The sequence below is a fragment of the Paramormyrops kingsleyae genome, chromosome 1 (assembly GCF_048594095.1).
Source record: "Paramormyrops kingsleyae isolate MSU_618 chromosome 1, PKINGS_0.4, whole genome shotgun sequence".
NCBI classification, from domain to species: domain Eukaryota; kingdom Metazoa; phylum Chordata; class Actinopteri; order Osteoglossiformes; family Mormyridae; genus Paramormyrops; species Paramormyrops kingsleyae.
Genome location: NC_132797.1, coordinates 75,577,500 through 75,592,479, shown reverse-complemented (window position 1 = coordinate 75,592,479; position 14,980 = coordinate 75,577,500). Strand labels below are relative to the sequence as shown.

The 14,980-nt window shown below is 51.7% G+C and overlaps 1 protein-coding gene across 2 annotated transcripts in view; it reads right to left on the bottom strand.

The window, feature by feature from the left end:
• tmem131 (transmembrane protein 131) overlaps positions 1–14,980 on the bottom strand; it is a 30,901-nt gene that overhangs the window by 3,204 nt on the left and 12,717 nt on the right. For both annotated transcript variants that reach the window (XM_023800774.2, XM_023800775.1), the window contains exons 4-34: positions 12,446–12,514; positions 10,563–10,686; positions 9,709–9,825; positions 9,500–9,622; positions 9,347–9,427; positions 9,096–9,246; positions 8,948–9,004; positions 8,731–8,792; positions 8,515–8,623; positions 7,970–8,078; positions 7,547–7,700; positions 6,999–7,169; positions 6,674–6,784; positions 6,456–6,590; positions 6,031–6,135; positions 5,839–5,925; positions 5,554–5,706; positions 5,373–5,448; positions 5,004–5,118; positions 4,487–4,625; positions 4,275–4,384; positions 4,108–4,174; positions 3,785–3,924; positions 2,994–3,136; positions 2,511–2,697; positions 2,155–2,340; positions 1,911–2,069; positions 1,093–1,595; positions 530–711; positions 301–425; positions 97–218 (exon numbers count right to left, since the gene is read on the bottom strand). In XM_023800774.2, the coding sequence (XP_023656542.1) occupies positions 97–218; positions 301–425; positions 530–711; positions 1,093–1,595; positions 1,911–2,069; positions 2,155–2,340; positions 2,511–2,697; positions 2,994–3,136; positions 3,785–3,924; positions 4,108–4,174; positions 4,275–4,384; positions 4,487–4,625; positions 5,004–5,118; positions 5,373–5,448; positions 5,554–5,706; positions 5,839–5,925; positions 6,031–6,135; positions 6,456–6,590; positions 6,674–6,784; positions 6,999–7,169; positions 7,547–7,700; positions 7,970–8,078; positions 8,515–8,623; positions 8,731–8,792; positions 8,948–9,004; positions 9,096–9,246; positions 9,347–9,427; positions 9,500–9,622; positions 9,709–9,825; positions 10,563–10,686; positions 12,446–12,514 (4,172 nt within the window). The remainder of the gene's footprint in view (positions 1–96; positions 219–300; positions 426–529; positions 712–1,092; positions 1,596–1,910; positions 2,070–2,154; positions 2,341–2,510; positions 2,698–2,993; positions 3,137–3,784; positions 3,925–4,107; positions 4,175–4,274; positions 4,385–4,486; positions 4,626–5,003; positions 5,119–5,372; positions 5,449–5,553; positions 5,707–5,838; positions 5,926–6,030; positions 6,136–6,455; positions 6,591–6,673; positions 6,785–6,998; positions 7,170–7,546; positions 7,701–7,969; positions 8,079–8,514; positions 8,624–8,730; positions 8,793–8,947; positions 9,005–9,095; positions 9,247–9,346; positions 9,428–9,499; positions 9,623–9,708; positions 9,826–10,562; positions 10,687–12,445; positions 12,515–14,980) is intronic.

Sequence of the window (14,980 nt, the reverse complement as noted above, 5' to 3'; positions counted from 1 at the left end):
GCTCTTAAAAAAGGTACCAGGTTGTGCTGGCGATACCAAAATGCCCCATGGGAAATGTATGAACTGCACTGCTCCAAGGCGGCACGGCCACAATACCTGCTCTCTGTTTGGGCAGAGGCCTTGCCTTCACCCCTGTGGTTAATGTTGGGTGCAGCTTAGCTGTAAAGTTCTTCCTCTGCTTGTTCTCCAGGGGTGTGACGTACGGCAGCTCCAGGGAACTGGGTTCAAAGGAGGTTATAAGGTCAGTGTGGGGGGGGTCGGAGTGTTCAGGCCCCTCAACTCGCACGTCCCGTGACTCACCTGGACTTGCTGTCTGCTGGACCCTCCTTCTTCGTGTTGCTTAGCTTTTTATTCCTGGGCTTCAGGAACGTTGGAGGTTCCTCCTTCTCCGCTGTAAATGTCCGGCCTTTTTTCTCGACTGGTTCCTGGTGGGGGGTGGATGAGAAACACTGTGGGTGACGCCCGGCCGGCCGTGCGGAGAGGAGCGGAGAGGAGCAGAGAGGAGCGGCCGGCCGTGCAGAGCGCGTACCTCTTTGATGCTGGCCTCCACGTCGGGGTTAGAGGTCTCCGTGGTGGTGGAGGAGCTGTCGTCATCGGCCAGCACGTCCTTCAGGTCCTCAGCCCTGGGCTTCCCCCTGCCTTGCTGTTCCTTCTCCTCGCGCTTCTTCTGGGCTTTGGACTTTCGCTGCATCTTTCCCTTTTGAACGGTGGCTAAAAAAAAAAAAAAAATGCACAACAGCTCTCTTAAGGTCTTATGCCTTAATGCCCACAATCTGGATGCTTTATCATGTGATTTTCTGGCACATTTCATGCTGCTGGCCCCCCCCCCTAAGGGAACAGTAGTCTTCTGGTTAGTCTAGATCAGGGTCCCCTGATTCCGGTGCTGGAGGGCCAGTCCGACGCAGTTTGCCGATTTCCCTACTCAGACACACCTACTAAACCTGAGCTGAATAAACTGCGTCACAGACTGCCCCCCCCAGGACTGGAACCGGGGGACCCTGATCTAGATCCTAACCTGTGATGCTGGAATCTCATTCTGCTGGAACGGGAGACGCGCGCACTAATCCTAAGCCTGCCCCCCATCCCACGCACCTCTGCTCTGGGCGGCGGGTGACAGGGACTGCTCGGGGAAGACCTCCACAGAGGGCGACTCGGGCCGGTCCAGGTCCTTATCCATGGCCTCCAGGAGGCCGATGTAGTCCGAGTCCTCGGAGCTGAGGCGTGCCGGCCCCTCAGGCTGGGGTTTGGGAGGCTGGGCAGCCACCGCTGGCGTGTGGGCCGGGGGCTCTGGGGGGCTCAGGACCTGCTGCGGGGGTGCCGGCTGCTGGGCCGACCTGCTGCCGCGTAGCCGCCGGACGGGGAGCTGGCACTGAGTCGGCAGGCCGTCCGAGCTGGAGCCCGATCCGCCGGACCCCTTTCCCCCGAACTGGGGGCCCGTTTGCATAGCTGCCCTGCTGCTGCCGGTCCTGGACCGCAGGCCCTCCAGGTCCGTGGACGTCCGGCCGCAGGGACGACCACCCCCCCGCAACAAGGAGCCACCCGTCGCGTACATTCCTCGCGTCACGTTGTGGTTCGAATCCCCGTACTCGCTCGAGCTGGGAAGGTGGACAGGACACGTGGCGCGCAAGGTTAACGAGAACGTACACAGTAACAAAATGTTAAATTTTACGTAAAAATGTTAAAATGCATTGCAATAACCATGCTATGATATAACTACTGCAACTACACACACATAGAAATACTGTACTGTGCAATATTGCTAAAACACCGTATGTTTACACTCGCGTTCGCTACAGAGGCCGGGAGTGTGGCCGAGTGGATGCTGCCTACTGAATGTGCATCGATCATAAAGCCAGGAGCATCTGTAATAAAAAGTGAGGCATGTACGCACATTATACACACACACATACTTTGGATCCGTCTGAATCCGCACGATATCCCTGAGATCGAAGGGTTTCCCAGTCTCCATGGGGCCGTTGGCGGCTTCCAGGGAAAGGCGCCTCCGGAAGGGCTCCCAGATGCCCTGGGCCTCTAAGTAGGCCGTGGCCATCACCAGCAGGAACATGGAGCTGCGGGGACCAGAGGCCGAGCGTCAGCCCTCACCCGCGAGCGATTCTCCCCGGCGGCAGCACCCGGCCCTGCACGGCCGCTCACCTCATGATGAGGGAGACGATGACATAGAGCTCCAGCTCCCAGCTGGGCCTGGGGAGGGCATCAGCGCACGGCGCCAACATGTGGTAGGGCAGCGAGGCGTTCAGAACGAACAGGAACTCCGAGCCGCCTGCCGTGACCAGCTTCAGCTCCCGGATGACCCGCGAGGCGGTGAAGTCGGGTGTAAACCTGCAGGGGGGGTCAGAGCCGGACGTGAGGTTGGAGGAGCTCCGAAAGGCACCTTCCAACCTACAGCTCATTCTCCACAGAGCTACGCCACCCAAGCCTCAGATCAACGCCTTTGTCTCACAGAGCCCCTGCAAATTCCTTCAGATTTACAGCATGACAGTGTGACTTACAGTATGACGATGTCCTTTGAAGCATTTGGTTTAAGTGCAAATTCTTGACAGTTGAGAACTTTGAATCCAAAACCTTCACAGGCATATCCACTGATTTCTGTGGACCGGATGCTAATTGGAAGCTGCCCAACATTCTCAACTTTAAAAGTCCTTCTGAGAGTGAAGTTGGGCTCTTTAGATTTAACTTCTGAAAGTAAAAAGAGGAAAAAAAAAAACCCATAAAACAAAGTCCAGGAACCATATCTATATCACGAGTCTCTACTGAAGGACACAGAGCAGAAACTAAAAGTAAACTTGAGGTGGTACAAAAATCAAACCGGAACAGAAGGCTTCACTCATTAGCTGCAGGGAATAGGAGAGGGGCCATATCAAAATAAGGCAGTGCATTCTGGGAAATTGTGCAACACAACTACAGTCAGAGTGGGTGAGTGTCACTAAAGCTTGGGCCCCTGCAGGCCCCTGGCTCCGTGGGCTGGGACTCACCGTCTGTGCAGTCCTTCAGCAGTGATTCCGTCATCTTGAACCTCAGGGAGCTGCCGGGTCCAGGTGGTCTTCCTGCAACCTTCAGGCTCTCTGTGGTGCCCTGACCCTGCACTATAAGGTAGTCCAGCACAGTCAGGTTGTTCCTGCAACACCAGAGCAGTCTTAATTAAGCGAGGGTGGGCAGACTGCGCCACCTGCTGGAGAGATGCTGCATAACACCGTCAGTCCACCTGCATACACATGCCTGTGGTCTTTCACTGGAGCCTATAGTCCACTATAGTCCTAAGTGTAACAAGTCATCGGCAGAAGACGCTTGCATGTTAGCAATTATCGTAAAATTATTTAAATCGGAGAATTAAGATTACGATACGTTAGTGTAACGTTTAGCTGCTCAGCCAATGGCTGTATTCAGAGGCTCCCGTTTTATCCATTCAATGCAGCTCAGTCCTCAGAGCACTGAAGACAAAGCACCTGATTACAGGCGTTAGCGGCGGCTTCCTCTGAGACCTGAGCTGGCAAAATCGGCTCTTTATCCTTCTGATCACATGAAGCCCAAATTTGTGTGTTTAGGCCCCCAGCTTGGTCTCTCCAAGGCACAGCAACGGGCCGTAACGCGTCTCACAGGCACACTTATGAAACCGCAGTGAAAGGGGTCACGCCAACAGCCACAGCAACATCCAGGGTCAAAGCATAGCAGCATGTATATGGGCTGCTGTTACCGTGGCAATCACAGCCTCCGGCCCCCGTACTGCTGCGGGATCTTCACTCAGCTCTGCCACCTGGGCACCTACCTGACTATTAACAGGGACGTGACGGAGTGGCTGCCCATCGGCGTGAAGCGCACCAACAGGCTCCTCTCCTCCCCGGGGGAGAGCAGGACCCGCGCGGGCCCCTCTGCCAACCCAGACGGGCCCCCCTTACCGACAGGGGTCTGCAAGGGCCAACCAGAGACCAGTAAGGCTGCGGATCCAGAACAGCTTTGCAGTTAATTATTTAGAGTCCAGCTTAGTTATTTAACTGCATGCACCCACTAAATGCACATTGGGAACATTTAAAACTTAAAAACATGTATACAAAGGGCAAAAAAGCTTGACTGGGGGAGGGGCGTTCTTACGTGGTTCTTGTAAACTTGAAACTCCAGAGTGTTAGTGCTGATGTTCATGGACTTTCCTAAGGGGAACCTGAGCACAAACACGGGGAATGATGTCGTGACTCCTGTGATCAATCAGCCTCTCCAAACACGACTCGCTGGCTTGAACCCGGCCCGGAGCAATCACTCACCTGTCCGCCAGCTTCTCGGCAAACGCAGACGGGTTTGGGTACAGCGCTAAAGGGAGAACCTGAACGTAGACGGGCACGTCAGCTGGGTTCTCCAGCACTAGCTGCTCCTCCTGCGGGGGGGGGGGGGGGGGAAGGTAACCATGAAGCACGTCGGTCGGGCAGGGACATGCTCCACACCCCCACCCCCCAGCATGGGCGGGGCGCGTACTCACAGAGGAGCTGTTGCCGTTGGTCAGGGGGAAGATGATCTGACGGGCCGAGCCGATTATGGACGGCCATGTCATTTGGGCCGTCACCATGGTCTGCACCTTTTTCTGTAGGTCAGTGTTGACCTCAAACACGGCTCTGACCCTGCAGCAGGACAGTGTGAGTCACATGCTCAGTTATCCTGTGTTTTTGTCCATTACATGACATCCATTCCACACACACACACACACGCTCTCCAGCCACAAACCTCATTCTTTAAATCCTTTATTATACTTGCATTTTACTAGCAGTGAATTCCACTTGTGTTCCTTATTTTATATTGAATTCTTTATAGTTGGTATGTTTAAGCACCGTGAGTAAGATGCCTTAGAATGAATAAAGTTCTCTTAAAACTAACAGGGTGCTGAGCCCCAAACATGGCTGTCACATTATTTCTGTTCCATTCTGCTTCTCATCAAGCTGAACCATTGCAGGATTCACATGCTAGCAGACGCTCATTCCCGAAAGGCTGCGGAAACCCACTCGTGGCCCAAGCCGTCCTTCAATTCCTGCCAGCGCCGAAGGAGCGTCTGGTGCAGCTCCACATCGGCGTCCCAGGCGCCCTCCTGCATCGAGAGGCCGTGCGGCTTCGACTCGGCTGTGAGGAGAAGGGACTTCAGAGGAGGACAAAGACCCCATAGCTGAAACGCACACGCAGCTCTGCAGTTCTGTCTTTACTGGAATACGACTTGTAATGATTCACAACCTCAATCCCGACAACACAAACAGCTTAACTGGCGGTCAGTCTTCTGGGGCATTTCGTGCATGGATTCTTACAGTTGGCCCTAGATGACAGCAGCACACATGCACACGCACCAATCAGAGCACTTCACACTCTGCAGGTTTACTTACACTTTAAGAGGAACGGCAGGCCGACGTAACAGTGGTCCCCGCACTGCAAACTAGCGTCAAAATAAATATTTGCTACCTGAGGGATGAAGAGAACACCTTGTGAGAGGCGGAATCTGCTGGAGGCGCTGTGAGGATGGGTGTCACGCACCCGGGACCCGGCAGGCGGGGGACCCGCACCCACCTTGGACCTGCACTGCGGCTCCAGCTCATCCTTGTTACTTCGCAGCCTCTTGGAGTAGAAGCGTGCATCCTCCGTCAGGGAGCGCACCTCTTGCAGCTTGACCCGCTGTGAGTATGAGCTCAGGATGTTCAGGCTATGGTGCACCGTCTTCCCCTAGAAAGGCACAGCGAGAGAGAATTTGGGGATATGTGAGTGACGCAGAAGGAGGAGGGGGGGGGAGCACCCTGTAGGGGACTTAACGAAAAGCCCAGATTCACTGCAAACCGGCATCGACGGCCCTCCTACCGGGAAAGATGCGGGAAGGAAGATGTGTTTCGGAGAGCTGGTCAGCGTCCCCACTGCTATGACGGCTTTCACCTGTATGGTTAATATCTGCAAAGAGGGATCGACACCATTACATGGTGCACGCCGCCCACCAGACAGCCGCTTTCCTGGAAGGGTGCCAGCAGCTCGGCCGGCATCGCCACGGCGACCCACCTCGTAATCCGTGGTGATGTGCACGGCTCCGTCGTAGATGCCTTCCAGGTCCTTGGCAGCCAGAGTGACCCTGAAAACAGCGTAGTACCCGGAGGCCAGAATAACCTGAGAAAGGAGACGTACGGCCCTTAGCGAGAGCGCCCACTCCCCGCCGGCCGCGGCCTCCCCGCACGGGCGCCTTGGTGGGGGCCACAAACCAGCAGATAGTGCCTTGAGAATCACAAGAGGTGCCTGTGTTAGAGAGCTCAAGGGGGGAGGAGTGTGTGCAGGTCAGGCAACCCGGCTGAACAAAGAGACAGAAATAACACATCACCACTAATAACCAGCTGACTGGAGCTTTAATATTAGATACACAGAAAATAACCGTGGCTCTGTAAACAAGACAGGCTTTCATGGAGAGACCTTACCAGCTCAGACACACTTACGGTTTGCTGGTCGGAGGCTGAAGCGTTCTGGAGATCCTGCGTCCTGGACAGTGCCGTAGTCCTGTTCCCAGACTCTGCGCGGAGGAGATCCATGGTCAGGCTATCCCCGGTAACAAACCAGGACTTTATCTTCAGCTGGGGTCAAACACAGGAGAGGGAGGGTCAGTTGTTCTGGGGTCGGGAAAACGCGGAGCCATGGGGGAGGGACAGCCACCCACCTCGATGGGGTTGCTGTTGACGACGACGAAGATAAGGCTGTTTACGTCTGTGGCGCTAAGCACACTGAAATCCAGGGTATGTTCCACAGGGCTGGGGGGGAGAACGACGGGCTGGTGGGGACAGGGCATATTCGGATGAGGGCACGTGTCAAAGGTCAATCAGAAAAATCGGCAGTCTGCTCTTCTACACCCCCGACCTCGATCAAAAAAATCTGCTGACCGCCATAAACTTCTTTCTGCCCAACAAATTACCCAATCAGAAGGAAGCAAGGGAGACGCTTCCTGTTTGAAGAAGCGTGGAGACTGGGGTCCGCAGGATGCGTACCTCGAGAAAGCCGGTGTAAGCCCGGATGGGGAGGTGGAACTTGGAGGCATTTGTGATCAGCAGGATGTTGCTGTCGATGTGAATGGAGGGACGCACCGGCTGGAAGTAGAGTGTGAAAATGCTCTGGGACTCGTGGGGAAGGACGAGGACAGGCGTGCTGAAGTTGTGGATCTGAGCCAGAAGATACAATAGAACTCAAGGACAGGAACCCAAAACTTCAAAACACAATGCAGCCACCCCAAATTCAAATCCGTCTGGGCAAAGTCTACAGTTTAAGAATCCCCTCTCTCACCAAAGGTCAAGATTACAGAAATGTCTGCCCAGTGTGAGATCATTTTCAGAAAAACCTTATGTTTTATGCAGGAGATCAAACGAGTAATAAAAAAATTAATATATAAAAATTGACAGTTATTTATGCAAAAAAATAGTTCAATTGAGAGGAGGAAAATCTACATCTAGATCTATACACTGCGCTAAACTGCTGCACAAGTTGAAGCTGGTGGTTTAAAAAAAAATTCCGCCTTTATCTTGCTGCAGATGGTACCCACCACGAACATCGTCTTGGCCTCCTCTGGGAGCGAGACGTTGTGGATGAGGATGGCGAAGCTGAACGTGTTGGTGAGGAAGACTAGCCTTTCTACCGGATCGGTGGGGCTGTCTCTGATGTGAAAGAGGGTGGCCGTGTGATCGAAGCCCAGGTACCTGTCAGGCACACAGGTGAGACCACCGATTACCTTGCGTTCATCTCGCAGGAGCAAACCACAGCAACCTGAAGCTAACTTAAAAGCGAGCTTCACTGCATAAGCATTTGGTAACTAAGGATGCTCAACACCAAGCTCAGTAAGCGATAAGCTATTTGAAGACAAGTGGCCTTTGTCCTATGCCACTCTGCATCCATTGTGGCTCAGAATGACAGAAATGAAGAGGAACTGGGGTCTGATTTTGTGGCGAAGTGCATGTGAAACACTCACCCTTCTAAAACCTCCGCCTGGTATGGAATTTCCAGTTTGGAGTAACTTTTCTCTTTCGCTTTCACTGTAATTTTACCGGAGAACTGAAACGGTCGGCGCGCCTTGGAGGCTGGAAGAGAGAAGGGAACGGGCCACGGTGAGAGCCAGCCCGTCCTCGGGCCTGGAGGGGGCCAACGTCGGGCTTTGGACGCACTAATGAAAGGGGAGGGGGGCACATGCAACCATCTAGCTAGAGAATCATACAGCTGCCTTTTTGGCCCAAGATAAAAATGCAGTTTATCACTTTGCAAATATGATATTCCTTTCCTGCCAATATTCTGTGGGGAGGCAATGATTTTTACAACGGAAAATATTACAGTATTTATCTAAAAGCCTATTAAGAGAACATGTCCTTATGGGAATGCGTCATTTCACAGAGTGAGTAGGTCGTTGTCCTGAGTCAGGAGTACAGATCTTAAGATTGACCAAAGACAAAGGCTCCGTTAATGAAGGTCTCACCCCTGATCACACAGTGAACAAAGAACGCGGTTTGCCAAAATGCTTACCATCAAAACTGATGCTTGCGACTTTGGTATACCTATTTTCCCCCGCTCTTAATGTAACTGGCTTGAAATCTATGGAAACTGCTTCATTTGAGGGAGTTGGTCGTATACTCTGGAATACAGGGGAAAAACCATTTAAAAACAATGCTCAGGACACAGACACACACAGACACTCCAGCACGAGATGTACAACAAAAATACAAAAAGTTAGTTACTTACAGTAATTGGTACATCTTTTGTCCCCGAATTTAGGAGGTGTAAATTTAACTGCTTTGGTCGATCTGCAAAACAAACATGCGGACAGATAAGCAGACAGTCAAGGGTGAGTAAATAGACTGATAAGAAATAACCAGACATCTTCCGAGGTGATAATAATCGGTGTCCTTACTGTTAGACAGCCGGGACTGATTGCATTTGCTGGAAAAGTGCCTCTCACCTTGCGATCGTAGTGTGCCAAAGTCGAGCATCTCTGTAGAGGAGTATATTCCAGGGGCTGGGGGGGGAGAAAAGGCAGATCAGAGACAGGCCCCCTTCTGGCCAAAACCCAACGGCGACGTGTGGAGCCACGGCGACGGCACGCTCACCTGCAGTGACCTCCACCTCTACCGGCAGGATGATGAACTCGTCCTCACTGGATGCGTTGGTTTTGATGCGGATAAAGGCCGTGTGGTTGTCCGCGTCCCGCGAGGAGAAGCTGGCTCTCATCACCCCCTTCGTCTCAAAAGGAGGGATCTCCTGGCCAGGAATGCGCGAGAAGAACCCAAATCAATTAAGGGCTATGAGGCTGTGAGCACGGGGACACCTACAGGACGGGGCAGGGAAGCCGAATACTGACCCAGAACTTTTTGGTGCCGCCCTGCTGGCCAGTAGGGAGCTCCAAGTGAAGGTCCCCCCCGCTGGAGTACATTTCAACGACCTGCAAGAGAGAGGCGTCAGCCCACGGCACGCTGTGGCCCGGGGAAGGGAGGCCGCCCGGGCGGACGGTTACCTGAAGAGGCTCGCTGTGCGGGTTGTGAATGTTTATCAGCGGTGAGAAGCTGCTGTTTACTGGGACCCTGGCCCCGATGAATGGCCGCAGTCTGTATGGGTTTGGTATGCCCACCCCAAACACCTTAAACACACAAGTTTTTAAAGTTGTCAAAGACAGGGATGGGGGCAAACAATTAAGGCTAAAGCGAGTGATGTCTGCACACCTACCTGGTATGTAAATACCCCGTGATGAGATGTATTAATAAATAAAGTATTTTCTACATTGCCCACTACTCGGGCTAGGAAAACCACATCAAATGATGTATTTCCGCCGGGTGGAATTACCTAAAAGAAAACAAAGAACAAACGAGGCTTTTAAAGCTTACAGATTGTAGGAGTCTCATCACACCTCAGTAGTCACATTTATTTGGAAGATTAACTGACCAGAAAAATCAAGGACCAGCTTACAAACTTCAACATAAATATTAAAACCAGCATAACCTGCTTATAGACTACAACAGGGCATCACTGTCTGCTTTGACACAGCGAATCGCCAAGCCAGCTGAATGCGGTTTTGATTTCAGAGGGAAACTACAGAAACCCATTTATTGCGTTATTGTGTGGTGACGTGAGGGGGCAGGTTACAGTCATAAACAGATAAATGTGAAATGAGCTCAGAGCAGAGAGAGCAGCACTTCTCACATCCCGCGCAGTAGCAGGGTCTCGAGGGCCCCCCATGTCGAACACTCGCGGGCTTAAGATTGTTTTCCTGCACGTCGTAGTAAATCCAGCGAGCGCCACGACCAAAGGTAAAAGGAGCTGACAGCAAGCAAAAGTTTGTTTTATGACAGAATAACAAGGCACTAGATAAAATGTCAGCAGTCTTGCGGGAAAAAAAATAAAATACTGAGGGCCTTTGCCTTCGCCCCCAGGCCCAGCCGACGGGAACTTAACATTCTAGCAGAACGTTTACAGCTACGGCTGGACTGGCTGTTTGGCTATAGCCAGCGTCCAAGTCACACAGAGGGCAAGGTCTGCGAGCCACAGTGAAGAACGGGATGTGGACGGCCGAAAATACTCACCCTATTCTGAAAAAAGGATGCATGAAAATGAGCAGTTGTTGCTGATATTGATATTAAAATGATAGTTTCCTCTGAACTGGGATTGTGTAAGTGAACCTTTTCCATCTTAGGCATCCCAACAGGCCTGAAATGAAGACAGGGAGAGAAAAAATAAAAAATAAATAAATCAGTGACATAATTCATGGCCATTTGCTGCAGATGAGTATTTAAAATTTCCTCAAGAACATCAAAAAGGATCAAAGCAACCGTGGAGGGGCAGAATGTAATAAAGTGTTCTTTAAATCCAATGCCGCAATGCTATCATTGCGACACACTGAAATGTACCATCTGAAAATGAGGTAATTCAAAGGTTGCTCAACCAGGCAGCGCTTCCAGAGCCTTGAGAAGAGGTGCAGGTTGCAGGGTGACACTCAGCCCGAGGACAGGGCACAGAGTCCAGCAGCGGTGTTTGGCCATGGAGCAGTGCAGGATGTCACTCTGCCCCCACCCCCGGGGACAGCCCCCACCCCCGGGGACAGCCCCCACCCCCGGGGACAGCGAGATCTAACTTATCAGCGCAGCAGAACGCTGACTGCAATACAGGACTCAGATTTAAATCAGGCTTTGCACACAGGAGAGTTGCAGGTCCTTAATGTTACATCTGAAAATACTCAAAGACACAGGTCATCAAGGTGATGAATTTTTGCACCGAGCTGAAAAATTTCTGCTATGCTGGACAGATGATATATATCGTTATCGAGGTAGAAAATTGCTTCTACCGTGATAGAAGATTTTGGTTATATCGCCCACCCCTAGCTCAGACATTGAAATCTATTTTTACCTGGTACAGGAAGGTGTACCAGGGCAATAATGTGTATCCTGACTGTCATTTTACAAGAAATCGGGTGGGGATGTACAAGACAGGGCACCGGCACGCGACACGACATTCAGGAGAGTTTCACCATTGTGTGCTCCCTCCTCCCCCGGGACGCGTTGACATGCTGCGGCAGCACAGAGGGCCTGCAGTTTCGGACACTTAAACAGATACCGTGAGTCACATCAGCGAGCCCCACCTCTGGCTAGGGCTGGGCCATTGGAAGAGCTGCGAATGAGCCAATGATTGGCGTGAGCCTGTGATGCGTGCGACCAACGCGGATACTTATACCGACGCCGTATGGCACCGTACACAGCTTCCGCAGCTCTGGGAAAGCACCGGTTCAGGACCGGCCCGCCCCACTAGCTCTGCCCGCACACGCATCTACCACATGACCCAAAATTAGCATTAGTCACCTCAGCTATTGCCAAGAAAGCCACTCTCATCAACTGGAAAACTAGACAAACTCTAAATCGCTATGAATTCAATTAATTACACAACACATGATGAGAGAAAATGACTTTTTTTAAAAGGACAATTTTGTGTAAATATGGGAACCAGGTCTTTTTCAAATCTACTGATGGCACATTTAGTTTCTCTCCCCTTTCCTCTGATCTCCCATCAAAGCCCAATTATTTCTACTGATGTCTGGTTCTGTTTATAATGAACACAACTCTTACCCCCCTCCCCTATGTGGAAATGTGACAAATGATGTGAATATGATTCTGACTTTGTTATTGCCTATTGTTAGCGGTCTGACCGCTGTCTGGAAGTGTGTGAGTGTGGCTATTGTTTAACAACATCACACACACACACACACACACACACACCAGACCACAGGAGAGAGACATGTACTACAAAACCAGAACATCTACACAGTGTTATGTTAAGAGTCCCAGGGACAATAGAAGCAGAGCCCCCGTTTACATGCAAAGCCCCCCGTAGAAGATCCTATGCAGAATTAACTGCAGGCCGAAAGTCCGCAGGGACGATGGTGCACATGCAGCACAGAGGCGAGGTCGAGCCTTACTGTTCGTGGAAGTCCAACATGGGCGGCTCGAACCGTATGGGTCTGCAGCTCCCCCGCTGTAAGGGTGAACTGCAAGAGAAGGGAGACTCGTGTGAGCTGGGCAGCCCGGAGAGCCCCCCCGGGCAGAGTTCCAGTATCCAGCTAAACCCCCCACGGACAAACAGGGGCCGCTAAACGCAGCAGCGCGCGCCCGGCTCTACAGGTGGGATCTGACAGCTCTTAGCATGCTGGTGGGGGGGGGGGGGGGGGTCAACACGACTGGCCTAGGGGCAACAGCAGTTTCAATCTTGGAAGCCCCCCCCCCCCCGCCCGAAACTAAGGGCTCAGCTCTGCATCGTCTCTCTGAAAAAGAGATACGAGCGGCTGGGTAGATGGGCGCCATGGATCACGTTCCTGTATCAGGGGCTCATTCCAGGCTAAGAGTGAAGCCAAGAGAACAGGCAGGTAAAGGCTAATTAAAGCACACATGGACTGAAGCATCCTCTGAATGCCACAGTCCTGCATTTACTGTAATAAATGGCTTTTTAAAACGGCATCGATTTCAGGAACACCAGCAGAACACAATGCAAATAACAATGGAATGAACCGGCAGCTAATTAATTCATTTATCCAGTGTGTAATTAGCATTCCTGGCCTTTGTCTTGCACTGTAATACACCTATGTTAGCTTTAAATGAGCAGCAGCTTGTGGAAGGCTAACAGATAAACATTTCATAACGCTGTCAGGAGGCTGCCAGCAAGGGCGAGGTCCACTGCCGAGGAAGACACACCCACGGGGATCGGCGTGTCGCGGGCTGTAAAGCTGCACCCAGCACAGAAACGCCCGGAGTCCATAGAGATAAAGGCGAGGCGCTGACATCCACATCACTGCCGGGATCCCCATGTCAGCCGGCCACGTCACACATGCTCACACGTGCTTTGGACACATGCACTTACGATTACAGGGCTCAGATGTTTGCAACCTGCAAGTAACTTTCTATATACCAAAGACTAAACAGCCAATCAACTCACCTACTGTGAACAAGTAAACTATGCAAGTTTAAGGAATATTAACATATAAATAAACACACACACACACACACACACACACACACACACACACCTCAGGTAGCGTGCATTGGTACAGCTTGTTCCAGCAGACACCATACAATGAAACACCTCGAGATCCCAGTTGGCAACCCCCCCCAGGCCGACACACAGTCCGGTCCCGAGGGCATTTTAGTTTCCCAAACAATTACACTAACACCGGAGAGTAGTTAATAAAACAAAGACGGCCTTTCAGGTCTTACACTGAACTCGGATTTGCTGCTGGAAACACATCCAACACACTAATTCATTTGAGACACCATCCAAGTGTGTGTGTGACCAAAGCAAGGCAGAAAGGGGCCTCGGCAAAGGCAGAAAGGGGCCTCGGCAAAGGCAGAAAGGGGCCTCGGCAAAGGCAGAAAGGGGCCTCGGCAAAGGCAGAAAGGGGCCTCGGCAAAGGCAGAAAGGGCCTCCGCAAAGGCAGAAAGGGCCTCCGCAAAGGCAGAAAGGGGCCTCGGCAAAGGCAGAAAGGGGCCTCGGCAAAGGCAGAAAGGGCCTCCGCAAAGGCAGAAAGGGGCCTCCGCAAAGGCAGAAAGGGGCCTCCGCAAAGGCAGAAAGGGGCCTCCGCAAAGGCAGAAAGGGGCCTCCGCAAAGGCAGAAAGGGGCCTCCGCAAAGGCAGAAAGGGGCCTCCGCAAAGGCAGAAAGGGGCCTCCGCAAAGGCAGAAAGGGGCCTCCGCAAAGGCAGAAAGGGGCCTCCGCAAGTTAGACTCCCTGTGGCATTTGAGGTGCTTTTGTCAGGAAATTCAGAGAAAAATGGATTGGGGGTGGATTATAGGGGTGTTTATCACTACAGACATGTGACCACACTCAGTAGTGAGTTATTCACGCACCCATTCACAGATAAGGTTTAGTTCATCATGACAGATTACGCAGCATATTTTTGAATTTTTATTTTGCATATTTTTTTTATTTTTTATTTTTTTACTGGGGGTGGCACGGTGGTCACACCCCTGGTTCAAGTCTCTGTCAGGGTTCTACGTGTGTGTGGAATTTGCATGTTCTCCCCGTGTGTCAAGACGAACACACGGACGGTTACGTCGCCCACGTAGCATAGAACTAATACGGTAATATTCTGGACAAGTTGTGATTGTTCAATATCACCTAGCAGACATACGTACGAGATGACGGAGGTATTGATTGATTCTGATCATGTATGGACTAATCATCCTGAAATTCTAATACGTCGTCCATGATTCACCCATAATATTATTGTGCCAAGGTTGAACTGCACAAACATCTTTTTCACTGGTCACTTAAATAACTTGTTTCTCACGAATAATGTGTTTCACACAGAAAGAGTTAGGACACCTGTCTTGTCTCTCTGGGGAAAAGGAGACTTATCAGTACTGACCGGAGCGGAGCCGTGAGATAGATCGCACATTGCCGGGCTCTTTCTCGGGACTCACGTGTTGGTCTCCTGCCAGGACTGGAAGGGGCTCCCCAGTCCGT